Source organism: Neomonachus schauinslandi, chromosome 16 (assembly GCF_002201575.2).
Source record: "Neomonachus schauinslandi chromosome 16, ASM220157v2, whole genome shotgun sequence".
Lineage (NCBI taxonomy): Eukaryota > Metazoa > Chordata > Mammalia > Carnivora > Phocidae > Neomonachus > Neomonachus schauinslandi.
The window spans coordinates 57,662,350-57,686,776 of record NC_058418.1 but is presented as its reverse complement, the minus strand read 5'-3'; the positions used below and the strand labels follow the sequence as shown (position 1 = coordinate 57,686,776).

The 24,427-nt window shown below is 62.7% G+C and overlaps 1 protein-coding gene across 2 annotated transcripts in view; it reads left to right on the top strand.

The window, feature by feature from the left end:
• SLC7A5 (solute carrier family 7 member 5) overlaps nucleotides 1-24,089 on the top strand; it is a 33,539-nt gene extending 9,450 nt beyond the window's left edge. The window contains exons 2-10 of one of the 2 annotated variants that reach the window (XM_044922180.1): nucleotides 5,024-5,149; nucleotides 15,206-15,311; nucleotides 16,104-16,148; nucleotides 16,544-16,667; nucleotides 17,565-17,668; nucleotides 18,081-18,177; nucleotides 18,605-18,754; nucleotides 20,421-20,598; nucleotides 21,835-24,089. In XM_044922180.1, the coding sequence (XP_044778115.1) occupies nucleotides 5,024-5,149; nucleotides 15,206-15,311; nucleotides 16,104-16,148; nucleotides 16,544-16,667; nucleotides 17,565-17,668; nucleotides 18,081-18,177; nucleotides 18,605-18,754; nucleotides 20,421-20,598; nucleotides 21,835-21,890 (986 nt within the window). In that variant the 3' untranslated portion in view covers nucleotides 21,891-24,089. The remainder of the gene's footprint in view (nucleotides 1-5,023; nucleotides 5,150-15,205; nucleotides 15,312-16,103; nucleotides 16,149-16,543; nucleotides 16,668-17,564; nucleotides 17,669-18,080; nucleotides 18,178-18,604; nucleotides 18,755-20,420; nucleotides 20,599-21,834) is intronic. The other variant, XM_044922181.1, reaches the window with a different exon arrangement.
• The last annotated feature ends 338 nt before the right edge of the window (nucleotides 24,090-24,427 follow it).

Here is a 24,427-nt window from a genome sequence, read left to right as displayed (position 1 = left end):
TTTTGGTGTTTTTAAATGAAAACAGGCTGCCCTTGAGTTTCAACCCCCCTCCTCTGGGTGAAACAGCCGAATGAGTACATTTAACACGAGGCTGCTGTCTAGGAGAAGTCGGGGCTGTGGTGGGCGATTGGGGTCCCTGGCGGCATTGAGGGATGAGAGGTCAGGTGGGGCCAGGCTGGGGAGGGAGCGTTTGAGTCCTGCTCAGATAACCACCTTCCCAGAGACAGAGGCCACTGCTAGGAGGAGGCTGGTGACCTGTGTGCTGGTGGGGAGTACGTCCCCCCCGCTCGGGGCACCTTCTGTGCTCCCCACCCCCATGCCTCTGTGACGTCCGCAGCATGGGGGCCCCACATGGGATGGGGAAGCAGAGAGCATGCGGAGTGTCCCTGGTCACGTCAAGCCCCACCGATGGCAACTCCCCAAGGATACCCCACGCTCAGGGTCGGGGAGCGTCCCAGAGTGCTCCCTGAGGGGAGCCTGAGAATAACAGGTTGGACGGGGCCGGCGCCCAGGGCCGAGTGGCCCTCTGCGGACGTGCAGCCCTGGGTCTGTAGGCAGGAATCTCAACGCAAGTCCCCTACTCAGTCAGCCTGGGGCCGGGGCTGGAGCTCGCAGCCAGGCTCTCCCTGTGACCAGGTGTCCCGTGAGGCTGTGGGGTCGTCCTTCCCTCACTGGGCAGTACTACCCACCATCGAGGTGCAGAGGGAGCCCCCGAGACCCTGGCTCCTTTGCTGAGGTTGAGCTGGGTGTGATGTGGCCCGGGTCGTAGCAGGACGAGGATGGGACAGACACAGACCTGAAGGACGAGCTCCCAGTGTGCGGGACTGGCCGCCGGTCCCCTCCTGCTCCTGGCGGTGCTCAGGCAGCCCAGAGCTGGCTTACCTTCCTGGCCCCCGCTGTCGGCATGTGCGAGCACAGCCTTGCTTGTCTGGGGGTGCCGGTGTGGGGAGCCTTCCCGGGCACCTCTGCCCCGTCGGCCGGCCTGCTCGTGTGACAGGCCCTGGAGGGCTGCGAGTCCGTAGGGACCACACCATAACTCTCAGCACCTTCTCTCCTTACACCCCGGACCCCAGTGTCCCCGTCAGACCCGCGGCGGCAGCCCCCCTTCTGAAGGCGTCCGGTCAAGGTGCTGGAGCTACAGGCAAGGCCCTGAGATGCACGTCCAGCTGCTTTCCTGAAGGGCAGAAGCCAGTGGGTCCCTGAGGAACGCATTTGCTTACTGAGGATTGTACTTTGTTTTGAAACTTTTTTAAAAAGCCCCATGGAGAATACTAAAGCGTTTGTTTACTCGTCAGCCAGTCAGTGAACATTAAAGTTTCATCAGGTATTTCAATTCTTTTTATAAAAGAAATGGATGTCACGAGGTCCCCTTTGTCCTGTGAGCAGGTCCCTTCCCCTCCCGCCTGCAGCCGGCCTTGCCTGACCATGACCTGGTTACTGTGGACGTGACCTAGAGCCGTGTCGGTGTGAAGAGAGAGCCCTGAGGGGCTCGAGATGCGCTAGCGGGAGCAGCGGGTCAGGCCTGGGCCGGACAGGCTCTGCGCCGCGTGTGCCCGACGGAGGGGCAGCGGCGTGGAAGAGGAGGGACTCTGGGCCCGTCCTGCCCCCGTGACCGCTAAGACCAGCACAGCATTAGTGGGCACCGCAGCAGGACCGACCATGAGCTGAGAGCTCCGGGCAAGCCTGCTCCCCTTCCTGGAGCCTGAATTGTCCTCTGCGAAGTGGGGAGGGGGTAGGAAGACCCCAGAGGAGCAGGCGGGGCAGAGGCGGCGGTTCGGCTGTTCCGGTGTCCGGAGCCAGGAGACCAGCCTGCCAGAAGCCACATTGGGCAGGGTGTCCAGCGGGCGGGGAAGAGCCGCCTCCCAGTGCGGCCGGGCCACACCTCCCCCACCCGCCCTGCCTCCCTGGGGCATGGATGGGGGCCGTGATGCAGTGGGCCGGCCTCCTGCCGGAAGTGCATCTGCCTACAGAATGCCAGCCACTTGGGCCTGGTGAGGGGGGCCAGAGGCATTTGTGCCCCCATGACCGTCACGCTCACCCCGTAAGGAAATGTGAGGCTGTCCCAGAAAACCTCGGCGCCGCCCTCTTGCTGTGCACAGGCTCCCTGGGATCCGGTGGCAGGAAGGAACAGGCCCTGAGCGTGGGCTTGCCCTCCCAGGCCCTTCCATCCCGGATCCCAGCCATGTGGCCGGTGGGATCGATGAGCAGCGGGCTGAAAGCGTTCCCCTGGAAGCCTAGGACAAGGGAATCCCGCTACTTCTCCTCTCCCTGCCCTCCACTGTGACTACCGTGGGGCTGCCCGATGGACCCCAGAGACCTGGGTCTCAGTCTGGGGTCTGCCCCTACCATCTTGGGGCAGGGGGCCACTCTGAGCCTCTGTTTTCTTTTCTGTGCGGGGAATGGCATCGCTGACGTGGCTGGTGCAGGACAGCCATCTCCCCGTTGACTCTGAGGGCCTGGACTGAGCATGTGCCCACTCCCCGGGGCCACACTGAAGGTCCCCGGGGCTGTCTGCCTCATGCACATTTGAGCCTTTCCCGGCCAGGCTCCGCTCCTCCTTCAGCCCTGTGGTGTGGACACTGTGTCTGGAGCCCCACCTCCTCTCCGCAGCTCATTTTACTATGTGGCCTGGCAGGTGCAGGAGCAGACAGCCTAGGAGCCCCAAGGGACTGGGCTGGGGTCCATGCCAGGCCCAAAGGCCACTGCTCTTTGCTGCCCCACCCAGCGCAGGGAGCTCCTGAGTATTCCAACTCCGGAGTGGCAGCTACAAGTCACGACTTTGAGAGCAGGTTTCAATCTGAACTTTCATTGCGGAGCACAATCTTGGCCTGTCATTGCATCAGCCGGGGCTCCAAGCAGTGAGGAACATGGCCGTGGGGGAGGGGCGCTACTAAGGTGTCAGTTAATTTCCTGGAGCGATAAGCAGGTGGCAGGGTGCAGCGGGCTGGAAGAGTTCATGTTTTTCTTCTACCTGAACTGCCAGGTCTTTTTTTTTTTTTTTTTTTTTTACGGTTTTATTTATTTATTTGAGAGAGAGAATGAGATAGAGAGAGCATGAGATGGGGGAGGGTCAGAGGGAGAAGCAGACCCCCCGCCGAGCAGGGAGCCCGATGCGGGACTCGATCCCGGGACTCCAGGATCATGACCTGAGCCGAAGGCAGTCGCTTAACCAACTGAGCCACCCAGGCACCCGAACTGCCAGGTCTTATCCAGTTCATTAGTGCAGATTTATTTTTTTGGGCCTTACTGCTCAAATTGTAAAATTTCACTGATTGACTTTAGCTGGGGAAGAAGCCCCCCTTGGGGTCTGCCAGTCCTGGGTTAGTTCTGTGTCGAAAAGAGAAAAGATGTGAGACCTTTCCAGCGTTTCTTACCTTAACTGCAGCCCATGGAGAAGCAGCGGGTGTGGAGGGCTCGTGCAGAGGCCCTTCCCAGGTCCAGGTCCTGCGGGTTAAAGTCGGAGGACCAGCCCCCGAGAAAGGAGGGCCCCGCTCTCTGCCCTTGCGGATTCCCTGCTGTGGGTGCTGCCGGGCAGCTGGTCGCGCGAGCCTCCGGGAGGGCGCCGTGCGCAGAGCCGAGCCGCAGCCTGGCCAGCTCGCCCTCGCGGCGGCCGAGAGCACACACGACGGAGGAGCAGTGGACTGGAAGGTCTGAGCGCTGAGGATCTGTTGCCTTCGTTGTAATGTAGTTTTGCTTCGTTGTAAGTGGGTGCGGTAACAGCCAGCTCCCGGGGTCCCTGCACGCTTGACCGCGCCTCCTGCACACCATGTCACCACACAGATGCTTCCAGCTCGGGTCAGGGCCAGGGGTCTCCCGGGAAGCCAGGCAGGGCCTGCTTGTGTGCGTCCGGGCGCATTTGTGGAGCCTGGCCTGGGGGCCCACCTGTGCCCCCCTCCGCCCAGCCCCACGTCCCCCGCCTTCCAGGTCGGGGCCAGCTATGATTGGTGTGACTTCCAGTTTTCAACGTACACTATTAAAGCCCCCAGCTGGGCCCAGCTGAGTGTCGCCTCTGGCTGACGCCCCCTCCTTGGGCTTGGCCTCGCCTTCAGTCCCCATCTCCCGTGTCAGAATTGCCCCCCGTGGTCCCATCGCTTGGCTTGTCACGTGGATTCATGCTAACAGTACCTCACTTACCTGTTTCCTCTGTGGGATTCCAGAAGGTTCTCTCTGCAAAAAGAGTTTCCCACCTTCGGGAAGTTAGGTGGGCTGTGTGGGCACCTGAGTTAGGCTGAAATGGGGAGGGGTGCACACAGGTGAGCACAGACTCCTTCCGGTTGCAAAGGTGCATTTGTATTTGTAACCTGCTCTCTGAGGATAGGCCTCAGGTGTGCAGCAGGTGGGGCGTGGGCAGGGCGGGGCAGGGCTGTGGTCAGAGTCTGGCAGGAGGTTGAAATTCATTCATTAAAAGTTCTTTATGGGGGTGCCTGGGTGGCTCAGATGGTTAAGCGTCTGCCTTCGACTCAGGTCATGGTCCCAGGGTCCTGGGATCGAGCCCAGCATCAGGCTCCCTGCTTGGCGGGGAACCTGCTTCTCCCTCTCCCTCAACTGTTCCCCCTGCTTGTGCTCTCTCACTCTCTCTGTCAAATAAATAAATAAAATATTAAAAAAAAAAAAAGTTCTTTATGAGAGGGCACCTGGGTGGCTCAGCCTTCGGCTCAGGTCATGATCCCAGGGTCCTGGCATCGAGTCCCATGTCCGGCTCCCTGCTTGGCGGGAAGCCTGCTTCTCCCTCTCCCTCTGCCTGCCACTCCCCCTGCTCGTGTTCCCTCTCGCGCTCTCTCTCAAATAAATAAAAAATTTTTAAAAAAATCTTTATGATAGCCTAGGGGTGTGTGGGATTGTAGGTTTCTGAGAGTCAAGAAGTGTGCTTCTCAGCCTCTGACCTTGAGCCTGGAGAGCTGTCAGTCAGAACAAGGCCCAGAAGGTGTGAGCCGCCAGAGGGGCTGGGCTCCCCTCTCTGGGGCTGCCCCTGTCCGCTGGGGCCGCCTGTCCCGCGCGACTCACTGCTGCCCTCTCTCCGCAGTGCTGCTCACGGCCGTGAACTGCTACAGCGTGAAGGCCGCCACCCGGGTCCAGGACGCCTTCGCCGCCGCCAAGCTCCTGGCGCTGGCCTTGATCATTCTGCTCGGCTTCATCCAGATCGGGAAGGGTGAGTGCAAGCTCCGGGCGCCCCCGCCAGGTGTCCTTCGAGGCCCTGCTGTGCCTGTGGTGGGAGTGGTCCCCGGCCCTGAATGCCCCGGCCCGAAGGTCTGCCGTGGCAGCATGCACGGTTTCCTTTGAGCCGGTCACGCTGGCTGGCAAGAGGCGCTGACGTTGTTACAGAGACTGAACAGCAAAGTTAAATCCCGAGTGATGGGGAGAAATGGCCCAACCCGTCCCCTCAAACCCCACTCTCCTACCCACACGTGAGGGCGGGGGTAGGATGGGGACATGGCAGTTCGCAGAGGGACCTCGGGGCTGCGCCCGGCACACGGAACTCGAGGTGGGATGGAACCGTTACCGAGGCAGATCGCGCACACGGGGGCCCACATCTCAAGTGCCTGTTCGATGGAGGGGGGCCGCCCCCAGCGAGGATGTAGGAGCCCCCCACCAGCCCCAGCATCTTGCCATGCCAACCCCTCCCACTGTGGTCTGCCACTTCGTCTTATCCGTGTGGGTCACCCACAGCGTGGCGCTTGGTGCAGTGTGTCCTCTCGGTGCTGGGAAGGGAAGTACGCGTTTCTCCTGGGGGGGGGTGGGATCTGCTTGGCTCTCACAGACCAGCGATCCCCCAGGGGCTGGCGCAGGGCAGCTTCTGAGGGCGCCTTCAGAGAGGGTCACCAAGAGGGCGCACAGCCACGTGTGTGCGGGCGACACGCGGAGGCACAGTGGTGCCCCGTAGCCTCTGTGTTGGCCTCTGTCCACGACCGAGTGCTCTCAGAGCCCTGGGGTGCGGGAGGGCAGCACTCGTGCCCCCGACTTCGCAGCAGGAGAGCCGGGATTGGGGCTAGATCCGCGTCGTCCAAGATCGCATGCCAGCACAGGGCTGCGTACCCCTCGTGTGCAGTCTTCTCCAGCAGGGCACCCCGTGGGCCTCTGTGGGCGTCTTCATCCTAGCCCACCCTCTTCACGTGCTGCCTAGCCATGAATCGAGTGGGTGGAAAGCCCGTGATGGCCCGTATCTGCCGTGTCCTCCGGGCTTCTGCCCGTGATACCCAGAAATCCATTCCTTCAGTTCCTGGGCTCTCAGGCTCCCTTCCCCTAATGGCCACACAGGGCCCCACGCATCATAGGAACTCAGCATCCGCAGGCCGTGGGCCCGTGCCGGGGGGGTTCATGATTTGGGAGAATTGGGTGCACATGGGCCCTCTCTGGGGCTAGAGAGAAGCCCACATGCTGGTCTACACCAGCCTAGTAACGTGGAAGTGAGAACCCAGATAATTTGGGCAGACCGTCTTTATTGAATACATTCACGTGTGTGAAGGTTCCTAGCGTGGCTCTGGGACCTAATGAGACCCCAGCACCCACGAGCTGCGATCAGCAGCAGCATTGAGGGGGAAATCCCACCTGATTTCCAGACCACTTTCTGGGGCAAGAAGGGGAGCCGGACGTCATCCTGGGAGCATGTGTCAGATCAGCCAGGAAATCCTTAACCCCCACCCAGCCTCGGGCGCGCTGACCAGGCAGGGCTGGGAGGGGCCGGTCGGCCCTGAGTGTGTGCGGGGCCGCTGCTCTGGGGGCTCCCAGCGCACTCCGAGAGCCTTCCCGGGGCTCCAGGGTCTAGCACCTCCTTGAAGACAGGACTTTATCATCTGCCTTAGTCCTCGAGTCTTGAGGCCCTGGTCGGGGCTTCCCTGTGCAGCCTCGTGGAGCAGTCAGCTGGGCGGGACCCGGCGGACCAGACTTTGTGCAGCCAGGAAGTGTGTCATTTGATAGAAGATCCGCTCGTGAAGGTATTTGCTGGGCCCGTCTGATTAGCTACAGACAGATGAGGAATGTGGAGGGGGTGACCTGACTTTTGTAAAAACAAATTCAGTTGGATAGCAAAGAGCTTTTGTTCGGCTCGGATACCTAATGTGTTTGTGATGTTGTTGCTGTAGGAAACATTCCCCCCCCCCCGCGCCCCCCCACACCCCCCTTGCCCCGAAGCAGTTCCTTTCTGAACTCGGGATACAGTGTGGGTCTGCAGAATTCTGCCTCCTGGTTTTCTTCAAGACAGTTGTGTTGTTCCCAGATGAATGCCTTCCCTTCTGGGGGACATATGGTTGCAAAATTGACGCCCTTCTCCTCCCACGGAGTCCGTGGTCTGACTCTTCTTCCCTCGGGCAGCCTGCCCGTCGCCCTGGGTCCCCATGCTGATGGCAGGCGGGAGGGCCTGGATCCTTGGGGCCGGGGCTCGGCTCGATTGTGCTCAGACTGTCCCCCAGCCAGGCTGCATCATGGCACAGACCCCGGGTGCCCTGCTCCCCCGGGCTCTGAGTGGTCGGTCTTCCTCCCCAGCCCACCAAGCACCCATGGGGGCCCGAGAGCTGCAGAGGGGGTTTGAGTTCAGCTGGCCATTGGTCGGCCACCAGGCCTCTGCTGGGCTCATTCCCTCGAGACCCGTGAGCAGTCCACCCTTGTTCTTCCCACTCTCCTTCACTGGAACCTTCCGAGGCCCTGAGTGTGACTGGCTGCTGAGCCCCGACAGGGACTTGGCCCTGCTGGCCAGGGCTCGGCTGTGGGGTGGGGACACCAGACAGCGCATGAACAGGAGAATTGTAGACAGGCAGACGGGGCGCCAGCACAGACCAGGACTGAGGGCGGCGGGGGGGGCAGCTGGATGAAGGCACAGAGTTAAGGGGACAAAGGAACGGCTCTGCACGGCCCCAGGCTGGGATCTTGGTGTGGGAGCTGCTCAGCTGCCCTGTGGCTGTGGGTAGGAGGGCATCCGTGGTGCCTGGCGCCATGCGAGGTGTCTGGATTTGCTCCCAGCATTTTCAGGAGGGGAGACAGAGCTCAGGTCAGCATTTCGGGTCCGGTGGCACAAAGCAGGGGAGGTCACAGAGAAGCAGGCAGACTCGGTGGGTGGAGGGCACTTGGGGGCTCATGCTTGCCACCTGCTTTTGCCCTTTTGGTCTGTGGACCCCTTATGTGTGACGCCCCACGGGGGCCACGGCCCTAAGGCCAGGCCGTTCCCAAAGCCAGGCAGGCGTTCCTCAGACCAGAGATGGGAGTGGGGTGCAGAAGGCGCGTCCCTCTGCCCAGGTCGGTCCCAGAGGACACACAGTGGGACCCGTGTGGACCCGTGTGGTTTTGCTCGGGCTGCAGCACCAGCGGGAGAGCGGTTACGGCGTGGACTGCCCGGGTGTCCGGGTGTAAAGGGCCCATAGAGCGCCTCCTCCCTCCCACGCCGAGTCTGAGCAGGATATCCTCTGCCGAGGGAGGTCGTGGCGGCTAGGTCTCCATGCGCCAAGCAGTCCTGCCCCCCAGCCCCCTGCCCCTACACCCCAGGCTTGCAGCAGCTCACACAAACTCACCCCGCTGCCGAGATGTTGGCCCCAAAATGCTGGGAGACATGGGTGTGGTCTGCACGGCAAGCGGAGGCTCCTGAACCCGGTGTTGATTATCTCGTACGTCTGGGCACTGTCCCAACGTGACAGGGGTATCTCGGAATGGGGGGCACATGGGAGACGGCCCGGACAGGAAGGGGCGAGCCCTTGCAGGCCTCCCCTGACAGGACTTCAGGGCCCATTTCAGAAGGGCTCGGGGTCCTGCTGGGACCGCAGGGCACTGCACCGGGGGGCCGTGCAGGGCTGGGGTTTGGTTCTCCGCTCTGGTCACCTGGGTCCCAGGAGCAGGGAAGGGGCCGGGGGCAGGGCAGGGCCTGCCCTGTGGGAAGACTTGTACTGAAGGTGCCATCGAGGCAGGCTTGGTTGTTTTTCCTGTGGATGTTCTTTGATAAATTTTTTTTGCAGATTTATTTGAGAGAAAGAGGAAATGTGAGTGGGGGAGGGGCGGAGGGAAAATTCCCAGCAGACTCCGCACTGAGTGAAGTGCCTGACATGGGGCTCCATCCCACGACCCTGAGATCATGACCTGAGCCAAAATCACGAGTCAGCCCTCAACAGGCTGAGCCAGCCAGGCGCTCCTTTTCTTTGATAATTTTTAATTGAGGCCTTTTCCTTGGGCCTGCACACCTCTGCACTAACTCAGCCTCCAGGATCCTAACAGCTTTGGAATCACGTGCTTTGCTGGTGCTGCCCTCCGGCATGAAATCAAAGTCGGCGAAGTCGGGCTCTCCCACTGAGGCCCTCAGCTCGCCTGGGCCCTGGGCCGTGGCAGCCACAGAGCCCTGTGCTGGGCACAGTTGGTTCTCAGGGGTCTCTCCCAGCCTGCTCAGTGGGGAGAGGTCCCTTTGCAACTGGGATTTGAGGTTTAAGGCAGATCTTGAGGCCGAGGGGCCCGCTCCTCCGGGGGTCTAAAAGACAGAGGGTCCTAGGGACAGACACTGGCCAGTTGAACAAGCCCCGACCTCCCGTCAGCCTGCCCACACCCAGATTCTTGCCCCATCACCGTTCCCAGACATCAGGCAGAGGCAGGACAGGCACCACGTGCCGGGCACGTCCCTCCAGGGCGGGGAAATGCGAAAGAGGAGCCCAATGAGCCAGCTGCAGGATGCATGCCCTCCCAGGACGCTGGTCTCTGGGTGAAGCAGGACACCCATCGCGGTGCTTTCTGCCCAGGCCCGTTAAGGGCACCGGTCACGCGGAGCTCCCTCACCAGGTGGGACTCAAGAGCACGGAGGCCTGGTGGCCCCACACGTGACAGCCCATCTTACAGAGCAGGAGCCTGAGGCCAAACAGTGTTTGCTTGGCCACTGGTTGCAAAGCAGGATCCAAGGCCACAACTTGTCCCAGCCACGTCCCTGAGGCACAGAGTGGAGACCAGGGCATCTGGTGCAGACGGAGTGAGTCCCGTTGGTCTGTCTGCAGACGGTGTCCCGTCGTCCCCTCATGGTTTTGGGGAACAGAAGTCCAAACGCAGGGCTGTAGTCCCTCTGAAATTCGTGGGGCGTCCCTCCTTGTCTGTTCCAGCTTCCAGCCGTCCCTGGGCTTGTTGGTCCCTGGGCTTGTAGCTGGCCAAGTGGCCCCTTTCCGTGTCTCTGTGTCTTCCAAGGACCCTCGTGGGTTCAGGGCCCACCCTAATCCGTGATCTCATCACGAGATCCTCACCTCCATTCTGTCGTCAAACCAGGTCACATTCAGAGGTTCCAGATTAATAGGAGTTCCTGGGGAGACCCTCTTCCCATCTCGTGATGTAAATGACCATCCCATGGAACCCCAGAAGGATAAAGTGGGACGAGAAGCAGAAGCTTCCAGCCTGGTGGATGTTCCCCAGTTTGGGGCTGACTTTCTCACAGTGTCCCCGGCCCAGGAGGGGTGCCCCGAGGCTGCTCTGCCTGTGGGAAAGCACGGGCTGGGGGTGGCGTGGGGCCCTGGAGAAGCACTGGTGAGCCTCTGCCCGGCTTTCCCCTGCCACGCAGGGCCAGGTCTCAGGGGACGCGGGTGTGGGGGGAGCCCCGGTCCTCCCAGGTCAGAAGCCGGAGGGCTGCCACATTCACCCGGTGGAGGAAGGACCGCGCCTGTCCCCGTGTGCACAGAGCTGCTGGTTCCTGTGGCTGTGTGACGTGGGGATTCGGGCTGGCTTTCCCTGACAGCACTGCCTGGGCCTTGGAGCTTTCCACCCCAATTACCCCGGTCCCCAAGGGGTCCCCGTGGGCGGGAGGCGGGCCCAGCTTCCGGCTGTGTGTTGGCGTTCACATTCCCAGCAGCCCTTCTGGGAGGGCTGCGTGTTCCAGCTAGTAGAGGCAGACGTGAAGGTCCGGGGGCTCCGGGGACTCGCGTGCACCGCGGGTGAGCCAGCGGCCGGGACCCGGCCTCAGCCGGCATGCTGCCTTCTCTCTGGGCAGCAGTGCGGTGTGCAGAGAAGCCCCAGAGAAGGGGTGGTGGCACGGGACCCCGTTAAACTGTGGGATCCCAGGGTGCCCACGCCCCCACTCTTGGAGCCCACGGGAGGACCTGCAGTGTGTCCGTCTGTCGCAGTCGTTCTCTGGCCTGCTCTTGGGGGGACAGGGGCCCCGTGGCGAGAGAGCCCGACTGAGTAGCTTAGAGCACGGTGGCCGTCTGGGGGCTGTTGTCATTCATCCATGTCTGAGGCATCCCGTTTTGGGGCCCAGCACAGTCAGCGTGTCTGCCCTAGCCGTGGGAGCGGTGCACGCGGGCCCAGCATCAGTCACTACTCGCCCGAGCAGAGTCCTGCCCTGTGTCGTTGCCGTCCGGGGCAGCCGCCCTCTGCATCCCAGCCTGTTGAGCAGCACCGCCTGCCTCCACCCACCAGACGGCCCCCGCCCCCGCCCTGTCAAGCCTGCGTGTCTCCAGATATCGCCATGTGTCCCCTGGCTGCAGAGGGCAGGTGGGTGGTTGAGACCGCGCATGGAGTCTTCTAGAATCTGCCCTCCTCCCAGGAGGGCTCCATGTCTCTTCTGCGCCCCGCCCCTGCTCACCACCTCCGTGGCCACACAGCGCAGCTGCTGATGCACATCATGACGCCCAGGTGTGGCCGCCTCCCCCGCTTCTGGCTGGAGCTGGTGGAGACGGGCAGGCGGGCTCTCCCCCCAGCTCTCCACACTTCCCTGAAGACCACCTGCTGTTAGGGCTCCAGCCCCAGCAGGACCCCAGAACAGCGAGGGCAGGCGCAGGCCAAGCAGACCCAGTGCCTGCTCCTTGGTGCCCATTGAGAAGGAGGGGCAGCATGCTTGGCCAGCATTTGGTCAGGAGCCTGGAGAAGCTGCGGGTTTCCCTTCTGGGCCGGCATCCAGCACAGTCTGTGTCTGAACAAAGCCGGGAGCCCTGCCGGGGGCGCATGCACGCTGCCCACTCAGGACGGGTCACTGTCAGACCCCTCCCTCTGTCCCTGGTGTGCAGTGAGGCATGCTGCGTCTACGGGAGGTGATAGGGTGGGCGACGGCCCAGAGGAACTGGGCAGAGGGTTGATTGGCAGCCAGACGCAACAGCCAAATCCTTGGCAGAGCTTTGCCTGCTCCCCACCCCCCAGCACACACCACAAGAGAAGCAGGAGGGCTGCCAGGCCCACGTGGTGCTGCGGGGTCTGGGGGTTGCTGCGGGGTCTGGGGGCGCGGTCCCTCTGTGCGCCTGGATGTCTCCTTTCCTCTGAGGGACTGGGCGCTTTGCAGCCAGGGGGTGAGGTCGCAGACGGCCAAGGGAGGTCCCAGCAGGTGGCCCAACCATACTTGTCCTAGGAATAGAAATCTTTGCAGTCTGTTTGGGAGGGGCCTGGCCGAGGCCCCCAGTGAGATTCTTTCCTCTGTGTTTGGTCAGAGCAGCTAGTATTTCCTTGGAGGAAATCAGGCTGTAAGTCCCAGAAAATACTGTTGTACATCAGCAGTACCACCCCCCGCGTGACCGTCTCGGACGGCTGTGTGTACGTGTCCCGGCTCGGAGCTGGTGGCCACAGGGAGAGTGGCGCCTGAGGAGGACATCGAGGCTGCGTGGGCCTTTGCAGGGCTGAACGCATCTGGTTCTTAGCTGAAAACCACAGGCGGCAGGTCCCACCTCGAATCTTATCCCTGTCCCGGCCCTTTATCTGCAGTAGCCAGGATCCTTCTGCGCACCCACACTTCATCTTTCCTGTACCAGGCTGGGTGGCGGCCCCCAAAAGTGACCTCTGCATGGAATGTCTCCAACCTACACGTGCACACACGCTGTCACTAATTCAGGGGAGACCAGTTTTAACAGCTGCCCCCAAACGTGTATCACAGCAAATGGGAAGATTGTTAAATTTGAAGAGTAAACAAGATACATAGATGTGTATTCTAGTAGGAAGATGGGGCAGGTTCGTGAGAAAATCGTAGGTTCCAGACATGCGTGCACTATGTGTGAGGGGCCGTTCTTGGGGAAAGCCTTCCGTGCTCCAGAAGCGGCTGTGGGACCTGCGTCCTCGGGAGGTCTGGGGGAGTGAGGGCGGTCTCAGCGGCGCCCCCAGACTCTTAGGAGCAGCTGGGGCCCTCTGGGAGGTGTAGGTGGTGTAGGTGGTGTGGACGGGTTCCCAATCCTGGTCCTAGATCCCCCTGCGTGTTGGTGGTTCCCCACCCCCAGGGCAGGTGGCCCAAGCCTCCGTGTCCCCAGCTGCTGGACAGCAGAAACACGTGGACGGGGCCATGGGGTGTGGTGGAGCTCTGCAGACGTGGAGTGCACATTGCAGACCATTTCCATGGGGGAGCTGCCAGGAGGGAGCCCAGGGGGGCTCTGGGAGCTCTCCTAGGTGCTGTTGAATGAAGGGCGTGCTGTCCTGAGCCCGCTCTCTGCACGGCCCCCGTCCACCCGGCCTGCTGACCACCCTGTGACCAGGCAGTCCCAGGACCTGGGCCTCCAAGACAGGTCACATGCGGGCAGTGGGTGAGGTTCCAGCCACCCCGGGGCCACAGTCTATCACGAGACCGTGGCCACGTCCACCTCCAGCTCAGGTTTGAGATCAAAGGCCTCAGCACACCTGTGGGGTCAGGACAAAGAAGCTCAAGGGTGGAGTCCAGAACATGTAGGAGGTCCAGAGCTGCTTTTGAAGGGCAGGCTTCTACTGGGGGAGATAAGGGGTGACGGGATCTCCCTTCAGCAGTCCCCTGACCTGCTGTCATTGTGTCCTGTTTCTGGGGTGACTGAGACCATCACCCTTTGGGAGGGTGTGGTAGGGAACCTTGGGCTCCCCAGGGGCCTGAAGACCCACCGGCTGTGGGTCGGGGTCACATCCCTGCCTTGCCCCACGGTGCCTGGGCCCGTGGCTTCTCAGCTGGATGTAACACAGGCCTTCACATGCAGAGCCACAAGGACTCTGTTAGAAATGTCCCCAAACTAAGGAGCAATCCACACCTGACCAAGAGTACAGCCCCTCCTCCAGCTGTGTGTGCCTGGCAGGCGGCTGCCACGGGTGGGCTGAGTGACCGGCCATGTCCCATGTCCCCGTTGCAACCACCCCCGGAGCCAGGAGCTGGAGAACCATGGGGCCGGCTGGCAGGCTGGCCCCTCGTCACGGAGCAAGTGACTCTGGGCCCGAGGGTACCGGGTGGAGCCTCAGAAAGAGCCCCGGTAGCCAGGGTCCCCCCAAGACCCCCATTTCTAGTCGCGTGTGCCAGGTTGGGCGGTGGACCCAAACCCGTGTCCCCTGGGACCTATAGAGTGTGCCCTTATGTGGAGAAAGGGTCTTCACGGATGTGTTTGAGGGAAGGATTGAGACGAGACCATCCTGGATCAGGGTGGGCCCTAAACCCAGGGACACGTGTCCCGGTAAGACAGAGGGGAGACACAGCAGAGAAGCCACGAGAGGACGAGGGCAGACAATGGGGTGGTGTGACTGCACACCGGGGCCCCCTGGGCCGCTCCCGGTGGAAACGGTCAGCAGAGAGGTGGACACAGCTCTGCCGGGCCTTGCTGTCGTCTGTCCATGCAGAGGACCGAGGCCAAGATGCCCCCAGGGACGGCTGTCCAGGAGGTGCTCACACTGCGTGGCCCCATCACCTCATGCCACTGCAGTCTCTCGGGCACATCCAGGTTCCAGGGACAGATCTGAGTTGTTTTGAGAAATTTCCTGCTGACACTTGCTGACAGGTCATGCTCTGAGCTCTGTCCCCCAAGCAAGGAACCTGGGTTTAGGGTTAGCTTCCCGAGATATTCCCAGCACTAAGGGGGAGCCGAGACTCAAGCTTAGGTGCTCCTGATCTAGGGCTCAGGTCAGGGGTTCTGCAGGGGTGTCCCCTGAGGTGACCGGGGCGACCAGCCCCTCCTCCTGACCCGAATGAATCGCGGGTAGACACACACATGCCCCTGCCTCCACCTATCTGGGCATCCCATCCTTCAGCGCCCATAGTCCACTGGTACTTAGAGTGACCAAGAGTCTGCAGAGCTGCCTCCCCCTCACGGGTGGGCTAGGGGCATCTTGGGGGCCAGGTCCCCCAGGTCACTCGTGCCTGCTCGCTCCTGGCCCCAGGTAAGTGTGGGGACGCTGGCCAGGTGGCTCAGCAGGTGCATTGAATTTCTGGCAGCAGAAAGCCTTCACCCCAGCGTTTCTGAATGTGACTGTATTTTGCTCCAGGAACATTCCAGAAGTTGTGGTGAGACCCCTTTGCAGTGATCTGTAACCTGGCATTCCTTTCTGTGTGTTTGGCCTTTGCCAGGTGACGTGTCCAATCTGGATCCTACGTTCTCGTTCGAGGGCACCAAGCTGGACGTGGGGAACATTGTGCTGGCATTGTACAGCGGCCTCTTTGCCTATGGGGGATGGTACGTTCTAGAATGTCGGGGTCTCTGGGCCTTGGGTGGACCCTCAAGGGTCCAGAAATCCGGGCCTCTTGGCCGTCCGCGGGCTGTTCGGGGGAACGCAGGCAGGGCTCTCGGGCCGCTGCTCGCCCCACGCGTCCCAGAAAAGTGCAGCCGTGCCCGGGCGCAGATGTGGCTGCTGCTCGCAGCAAGCCTGCTTCCTGTATGCAGACCTTTGCTGACGGGCTCAAAGCCTTTAGGCTCAAGGTGCTGGGCTTGGTGGTTCTTGACCTCTCCCCGCCAGGAGCAAGGTGCCTGCCTACAGCCCCAGCCGACGCCTTCTGTCCCCTGGGTCCCCAGCCGTGGCCCCTGCTCTCGAGCCACAAGAGTGGCTGCGGTGGGTGGGCAGGCCGGTGGCACGGAAGATGCCGGAAAGGGTCAGGCAGCAGACAGGGATGCCTTGTGCTTAGTGCAGCAGGCCTTCCACAGGGACACGGAAGCCGTGAGGGCTGCCCTTCGGGTCTCTTTCCCCACGTGGCCTCTGAGCCTGCCCTCGAGTGCTCGGTGTGGACGTGAAGAGCTGCACACGGAGCGGGTCTGCAGCGGGGGAGGTGCCCAGGGGGCCCCCGCTGTGGGCCGGGCTTTGCCTCTGCCCGGGGGGGACAGAGCATCAGAGTACAGGCCACGTGGGGGTGGCAGCACAGACCTCCCTAGGACAGCTGCTCACCAAGGGGGGCCCCGCAGGTGGATGGGGGCTCCCGGGGGATCTGTGTTGTGGGAGGGATGTGTAGTTAAGTTCGGCTCTCTCATTTCCAGGAACTACTTGAATTTTGTCACAGAGGAGATGATCAATCCCTACAGGTATGAGTACGCACAGACTCGCGTTACTTTAACGTGAGAGAAGGAGGAAGCCTGGTTCTGTCTCAGACGAGAGCAGGGGGGGCGCTGGGGCGGGGTGCTGGCCTTGGCCCCACGCTGTCCGCAGGGTGGCCGTGTGACCTGGAACAAGGCTGCCCCGCGGGACCGGGGCCTGGGGCTGGAGGAGTTGAGTCACTGGCCCAGGTTCACACAGCCGTCCACCTGCCAGCTTCCGGCCCCTTACCCACGCTGGTGGCCGCCTTGCCGCTCACCGCCTTCCCCGCGCAGTGAGGCTCCGGCCCCGGCCCGTGTGTCAGATGGAGCACCCGCTCCCCACCATCCAGTCTGGCCCCGTGCCCGGCTGCCCTTGGATGATGTCCGCCTCCCCCTCCTTCCAGAAACCTGCCCCTGGCCATCATCATCTCCCTCCCCATCGTCACCCTGGTGTACGTGCTGACGAACCTGGCCTACTTCACCACGCTGTCCACGGAGCAGATGCTGACGTCGGAGGCTGTGGCCGTGGTAAGACGCCACCTCTGAGCCCCTGACGCCGAGCAGACCAGGCCCCTCAGCCGCGAACCACACCCTCCTCGGAGGGGTCGAGCCGAGCTGTGCTTTGCCACCCCCAGACAGAGCAGGGCACTGGCTCTTCACCCGGGCTCACGGGAGATGCGGGGCTTTCAGGCAGTGGTGCCCAGCCTCCCCCAGGCAGCTGTAGGGCAGCACGGGGAGCGATTTGTCGAGCCGAGTATGGGTTTGGGGAAAGGGCGAGTCCCAGGCAAGCGGGGCGTCCAGCCCTGAGCGCGGGGTGGTGCAGCTGGGTGGCCTTCCCCCACCGGCAGCCCGGATGCATCCTGAGTCTCCTGTACTGGGCACCACGGCCCCTGGGTTCAGCAGAGGGTGCGACATGCCTGGGCTGCGCCGAGGTGGCTGGCTGAGTGCCTTGTCAACCCCCGGGCCAAGCAGGGTGGCCCCAGAGCCAGGGGACTCCGCTCTTGCAACACCCACCCACCCTACCTTCTGAATAAACACCAAGTCCTGCTTGGGGGGAGGGGGTGCGGGGGACACTGGGGGCCCAGCCAGAGACAGCTGCGCTCCCTTGAGCGGATGGGCTGTGCTGATGGGGGCACACTGTGCATAGGACCCCCCTGGCATCACGTGGGGTGACAAGTGCCCGAGACTGGAGGGGACTGAGGCACAGGGCCCCGTGCTGAACCAGGTCCTGTCCCTGGGGCTGCCCCCCGAAGTCCAGACCCCGGGGGGTCACTCCGAGTACAGACTCACGATGAGCATGTGGGGAGCCGTGTAGGCAGAAGTGTGCCAGGGCCAGGCTATCAGGGCCTGTCGTCCGGCCTGAGAGGCTGGAGCCCTGTGCTCGGGTGCCCGGGACCGAGGGGCTCATGCTCGCTGTGTGCCTAGGACTTCGGGACCTATCACCTGGGCGTCATGTCCTGGATCATCCCCGTCTTCGTGGGCCTGTCCTGCTTCGGCTCCGTCAATGGGTCCCTGTTCACGTCCTCTCGGTGAGCCCGCACCCAACACCCGCGCATCGCCCAGCTCTGGGGGAGAGGCAGGAGGCTCAGCTGGTGGGGGGGGGCGGCCGCTGCACACCGCCTTCCGACGTGTGCTCTAAGTTTTGTGTTGCCGTGTTTGAGGAATACAGAAATGAGGGAACCGTGAACTCTGCTCTGCCCCCCGGCCCCCTGCCCAGAGGTGACATCTGTGTCCCTCTGGGCTCTTTCACGGGTTCGTTTCGAAACCCTGCCCAGGGGGACTGGAGATGAGGAAGGCTGTCTTCCCCTTGCCAGCTGAGCCCCTCAGGGACGCCGGGAAGCCCACGCAGGGAGCCCGGCCCTTGGGATGGGCCCGCTCCGCTCCCTGCCCTGCCTGGGGGCGCGTGGCGAGGAGGCTGAATGCCCACTGCTCTGTCCACAGGCTGTTCTTCGTGGGGGCCAGGGAGGGCCATCTGCCCTCCATCCTGTCCATGATCCACCCCCAGCTCCTGACACCCATGCCGTCTCTCATCTTTACGGTAAGTGGCAGTGCCGTCAGCATCCTGTCCTCCATCCCTGGGACGATGGCTGGCGGGCCGAAGCAGGAGACTGGCGTGTCCCTCGGGGCCCGTCTGGGCGGCGTCCCCGCGGAGGCCGGCGGCGGGAGGGAGGCTGCGCGTTCTCCACACGAAGCCTGTCGCGGCCTCGCCTGCTGTCCGCTGGCTGCACGCTCGAGGCCGACACTGAGACACAAATAACCTCCTCACCTCGTGCTTCACAGATTTTTTTTAAGTTTTTAATTCCAAAAATTACACGTAGTGGTCGTAAAACAGAAGACCTGGAAGCGGCGTGGAAGCGCGGGAAGGGGAGCTGCGGGGAGACGGCTGGGTGCGGGCTGCGCGCAGGAGCCATGCGGGCGTGTGTGCAGAGTGCGCTTTTGTCACAAGGTGCCGTGTCTGCTTGCAGTGCGTCATGACCCTGCTGTACGCCTTCTCCAGAGACATCTTCTCCGTCATCAACTTCTTCAGCTTCTTCAACTGGCTCTGCGTGGCCCTGGCCATCGCCGGGATGCTGTGGCTCCGCTACAAGAAGCCCGAACTGGAGCGGCCCATCAAGGTGAGCGGCCCGCCGGGCGGGGGCTCTGCAGAGCCACGCGCCTCGGCGACAGGGCCTGAGTGTCCGCCACTCACGGGCGCTGTGCCTTCAGGCATGTGGCCGGGCAAGCCCCTGTCCCTCCATCTTCCCTCTGCCAACGAGGGGTCAGGGTACCCTCTCCGGAACCTTCTGGTAAGGCTCGAGCCAGATGTGTGTGAACATGCTTCCAAACTAGACAGAGAGTTAACTAGTTCACGTGATGGCCGTTATTGGGAACCTCTTGAGTGCTGACCACGTGATTCCAGGTGCCGGGGTTCATCAAAGAACAAACGAGACCCCTGAGTCCCCTAGAGCTTCTCTTTTAAGGAGGGCAGAAGTAAGGAAGAAACCCGCGTGCCAGGTGCGGGTGATGAGCGCTGCAGGGCAGGTGGGCAGGTGAGGCCCTGACTGGCCTGGGGCAGCATTGAACCGGACGGCCGGGGAGGAGCAGGTGCCAGGGCAGGAGGGGAGACCAGCTGGGCTGCAGGTGGAGGTGCCCGCTGCGCCCGCCCTGGCCTCGGCCTGCCCAGGAGAAAGCAGGGTGCTGGCCCTTGTCAGCCTGGGACTGGGGTCCAGCTTCCCAGGGGTGACCCTGTCTCTCCGAGAAGGCATCTCTCCACCTGCACGTCTTGGCCAGCAGGCAGTCGCTGGCCGGCAGCTCCTGTCCCTCGTGCAGCCCCTGCTGGCATGTGGGCCTCACAGTGGGCACCTGCCCGCGGGCCTCCTCCCTGGCTCCCCACCAAGCACCCTTGCAGAGGCCAGCAGGGTCCGGGACGGGTTCTTGGGGGGGGACCAAGGCAACCTCAGTGCCTGGGATCATCTCGGCTCTCGCTTGTCGGGGGCGCTGTCCCAGTGGGGCCGGTGGCGGGGGCGGCATGCCGTGTGGGCTGACCTAGTGGGACCCTCGCTCGTCCCTCACCCCCCCGGGGTTTCTGCCAGTGTGTAGACAGACGGCCGATTCCGGGTGTAGGTGAGCCGGCCCGGCAGAAGCGGGCGGGGGTGCGGGGAGCCACGCGCCGGGCTGTGGGCATGTCCGCGGCTCCACCACTTTGAACGCTGCGGGTGGGTAGCGCGCCCGTGGGGTGCAGCCCGCGACCCCGCCTGTGCACAGAGGGCTGAGGAGGAGGGTGCCGCTGTGCGATTAGTGATTAGCGGGTGGCCACGGTCTTCCCAGAAGCGCCGGGCCCCTCCTTTGGGTGGCAGTGGATCGGGTGCTGGGCCAAGGTCGCCACCCTGTGAGGGAAGCAGGAGGCTGACCTTCCCTGACCTTGGGACTCCTCAAGGGCCCAACCTGGTTGTTTCCATTTGCCAGTCAGCACTCCCTGTGCTTAGTTGCTGAGGGCGGTAGAGGTCTCCGTCGTCAGGAGCCCCGCCGCCTCGCCCAGGTCAACTCAGAAAACCCCTCAGGCCAGAGCCGGTAGAGGCTAGAACAGGCCCCGGAGGTCAGAGCCGTTCTGAGCTTGGCCTGGACGCAGGAGTGGCTCGGAGCGGGGTGGGGGGCAGGGTGTGCCGAGGGCACGGGGGACGCGCTGCGTTCAGCAGGGCGGACGGGACTCCGGACAGCAGGCCGTGGGAGGTGTGGGACAGGACTGACGGACGACAGGCTGCCAGGCATCAGCCCCGTCCCCGTCCCCGTCCCCGTCCCCAGGTGAACTTGGCCCTCCCCGTGTTCTTCATCCTGGCCTGCGTCTTCCTGATCGCCGTCTCCTTCTGGAAGACCCCTGTGGAGTGTGGCATTGGCTTCACCATCATCCTCAGCGGCCTGCCCGTCTACTTCTTCGGGGTCTGGTGGAAAAACAAGCCCAAGTGGCTCCTCCAAGGCATCTGTGAGTACCTTTATCCACAGTCTGGGCGCCCCCCACCCCAGAGCGGGGCCGTCTGCAGCTCTGGTCTAACCCCCCCGCCCCCTGCCCCCGCCCCCCCCCCGACCCCAGAGCAGGGCCGTCTGCAGCTCTGGTCTAACCACCCCCCCATCCCTTCAGCCGGCACCCCCCCAGACCCCAGAGCAGGGCCGTCTGCAGCTCTGGTCTAACCCCCTCATCCGGGAGCAGCAGAGCGCCCACTGTCCCAGGTTCCAGGGTCAGCCAGGGGTGACGACAGGTGTGCGAGGCCCTGGCCGAGGGGCCGGCAGTGAGGCGTTCACGGCGCTGACCGAGGTTTGGGGCGCTGTGGCGTGTTTGGCAGTGACGTCCGGCCCACGTATTTCAGGGATAAGACGCTTAGCTTGGCACCAGCTAATCTCAGAACAAGGGATTCCAGAGAACCAGGTTGCTTTTGCCAAGTAATGAAATCCCACCGTCTGTCGCCGGCTTAAACACAGCCGGCTGACCTAGAAAGGCAGAAAGGACAATGCGGGATCCGGGACCGCCGTCCTGGGCTCCGTTCACAAGCCAAGCTTAGGACCCGTGACTGAAACCACGTCGAATGTGGCCGGCTTCTGGGAGAGTCAGGGCGTCCACAGGCCTGCGCCCCAGTCACCACGTGCCAGGTGGCCATCTGCATTCTCACTGGTGCCCGCCTGTCGGTCATTTTGGTGAAGCTTTGCTTCCAGCCCAGCCCAGAGGCTCCCTGTCAGTCATCTTTCAGAACACACCACCCGAGGGCCTGAAGCAGGAGCCGCTCCATGCGGAAATCAGCCCCCAGATGAGTGCTTGCAGACCCGTGGGTGACAGGTGTTGGTCGGGCCCCTGGTATACGCCCGCCTGCGAGCAGCAGTCATCCTGAGGAGGGTGTGCCTGGACCCTCCGTCCCACTGTGGCTGCTGAGAAGCCCGGGCTCTGAGACGGGCTGAGGGCTGAGGTTCCTTGGCCACACCAGCTGGGCAGCTTGCACAGCGTTCGGCGCTTCTAACCTGACGTGCGGGCTGGTCCCCGCAGCAGGGAGGCCCTCAGGCCCGGGGCAGATATCCACGCTTCGGGAGGTTTCAGAGAGAACGCTGGGTTTCTGGCCACTCTTGTAGCTTTGGGAGGTGCGGCTGCGGGGGACGGGGTGAGCTGCAGCCCATACCGCCCGGTGATGCCCACCCCCACCGAGCTAACCCAGCCGTTCCCTCCCTCTCACAGTTTCCACGACGGTCCTCTGCCAGAAGCTCATGCAGGTGGTGCCCCAGGAGACGTAAGCGAGAAGGACCAAGAAGCTGCCAGAAAGAAAACACACAAAGATGGTGTTGAAACATCTCATCACCTTGAAAAGCGACTCCAGTCCTGTCACCCAGGCAGCTCAGCTGAGCGCCCCGCACCGTTCCTCCAGCGGGTCAGGAGGCTGGGCCCCAGTGAAAACTGGTACGACTTTAGCCCCAGAAAGCGAACTTCTGTCTTCACCTCTGTGAGTGCAGCACCAAGAAGAGGCTGGGCCCCTGACCCTCCGCAGGCTGTTTGCCACCTTGGGCCCTGCTCCTTTCAGCCTTGGTTTATTTGTATTATTTTTTTAACTTAAATTTTGGGTCAAGTTGACGCCACCAAGATGATGATTTTCTAAAGCAATGAGGGGGAGTGGGGAGAGTTTTCCCCCCCGCCCCCCGCAGCACGATGTGCCTCCAAGGGACCAGGTCGGGTTGCGGAGCGCAGTGCCCAGCCTGGCCCGACATAGGCCCCCTGGAAGGGAGGGGTTCTGAGCACCAGACACTCCAGTCCCACGAGCAGAGCCACCAAGACTCAGGCCTCGCTGTGTGGACCTCCGAGTTGCACTGACAGACGGCCGCCCAGACCACGCGCTTGGCTTGCTTTTGTTGTTGTTGTAGATGTAGTGATTTTAGCAAAAACTAATCTCGGGACTCAGGTCTCTCTGCCTTAAAGACCCAAGGGTAGATCCCTCCCAGACCCCCCAGAAGAGAGCAGAGAAGGTCACCAGAACAGCTGCTTTCAGAGAGTGACGCCGGCCCTGACTCAGCGGAAGGCGGGTTCCTGCACCTGGTGTCTGCTGCCTGATGGGGGGGCACGAGCAGAGGTCACGGGCACCCAGACCACCCCGAGCTCCCACCCGCGTGCACCCCCCGGGACGCGCTGGGCTTCTGGCTTCGTACATCCCACCCCGGACGCCCGCGTGAGTGGAGCCACAACGGCAGGACGACTCGGATGTGGGCTGTGGGTCGCGCGGCCTCCGGGCTGTCCCACGTCCAGTACTGGGACTGACGGAGGGTTGTTCCTGGCGAAGACTCACACTCGAAACGTAGAACAAACCGGGCAAGAACGGCAGACACCGTGACGGGGAGTCCTCAAGGACTTCCAGCCAGGTGGTCTCCCGAGACAACCCCTCCCTGGGCCTGAAGAACTGACCCCAGCAAGCCGCCTGGAGCTGGCTCCGTTTCCTGGTGGGGGAGCCCCCCCCGCCCACGCCAGGCGGACTCCGCTGCTGGGATGCCGGGCTCTCGCTGCACCTGCTCCCAGGGCTGTCGTGACCCCTCGGGCTTTTCTCTTTGCGCTGCCCATGCTGCTTTCCTCGGGGCTGGCCGCTGAGGCCAGTGCGGCGGGCGAGCTGGGCCCTCGGGCATCGGGCTGCAGCTGGAGGAGCTTCTTCAGCCCCCAGGGCCACGTGAGCTTGGCGTGGCCAGCCTGCCGCCAGGACCCAAAACAACCTGAAAGCAGCTCAGGAGGCCGGGAAGGCGGCCCGTCGTCCATCCTGCCTGCTCTGTGCCTGGGCACGGTGCTGACTCTGGGAGGGATGCGGGGAGCCAAGGGGCCCGGGCAGCCTGCCCGTGGCGGCCTGCTCCCCCAGCCTGCGGGGATGGATGGGGGCCGGGGTCTCCTCTCACGCAGGCAGGGCAGAGGCCTGCTGGCAGCCCAGGCTGCCGTTCCTGGACCCACGCCCCTCCCCCCCAGCCCAGGGGCCCCCTCTGACGGCGCCCCAGACACCAGGCACACTTCCATGGTGGCGTTCTGGGCAAGGCAGAGACTCCGCTTTTTCTGACCACTCTCTACTGACAGGTGTCCCGAGCACGCGTATCTGTTGGGCTTCGTTTATTTTATTTTATTTTTTAAAGCAAACCGTGTTGTAACCAGCAAGCGTTTGCTCGTGGGCCTGCTGTTTTATCTTGTCCTAACATGTCACTAACTTAAAGGATGCTGTGGGCACCATGTCTATTTATTTGCGGGGTTGGCGGCCACCCTTGCTGGTGCATGGTATTCCCGCTGTCCTGGCGTCCCCGTGTGTCCCGGCCACGGCAGCCCAGCCGGGACGCCTGCTGCAGAATGGTGTGTGGGTGGCCTAACGTCTCTTTCTCTTTTCTCGTCAATGGCTAACCTGTTGACTTGGCTGGTTCAGGGTGGGGAGTCTGGGCTTTTTGTGTGGGGTTTTTCGTTGGTTTTTGAAGAAAAACAATCTTAAGTACTACTGGTGGTCTTCTGTGTCTTTTGTTCAGCGCCAGATTCTGGGTGTAGGAATGACCCTGGGTGTTGTCCCCATGGAGGGGGTTGATCGTGCACCTCTTGGCCCACCTCATTCATTCACCAACGTGGCCTCCTAGAGGCCGGCAGCGTGGGAAGCCCACCACGGTGGCCACAGCCCCCGTCTCGGGATGGGTGGTGAAGGCCCGGAAGGAGGCCGGGGGCTGAGCGAGAGTTCAGATCTGCCTCTCGGAGGGAGCGTTGTGTGGCCTCGGGCCTGCAGGCCGCGGGGACTGCTGCCGGGCCGGCACCCCGAGGGCAGGGGAGGCACATA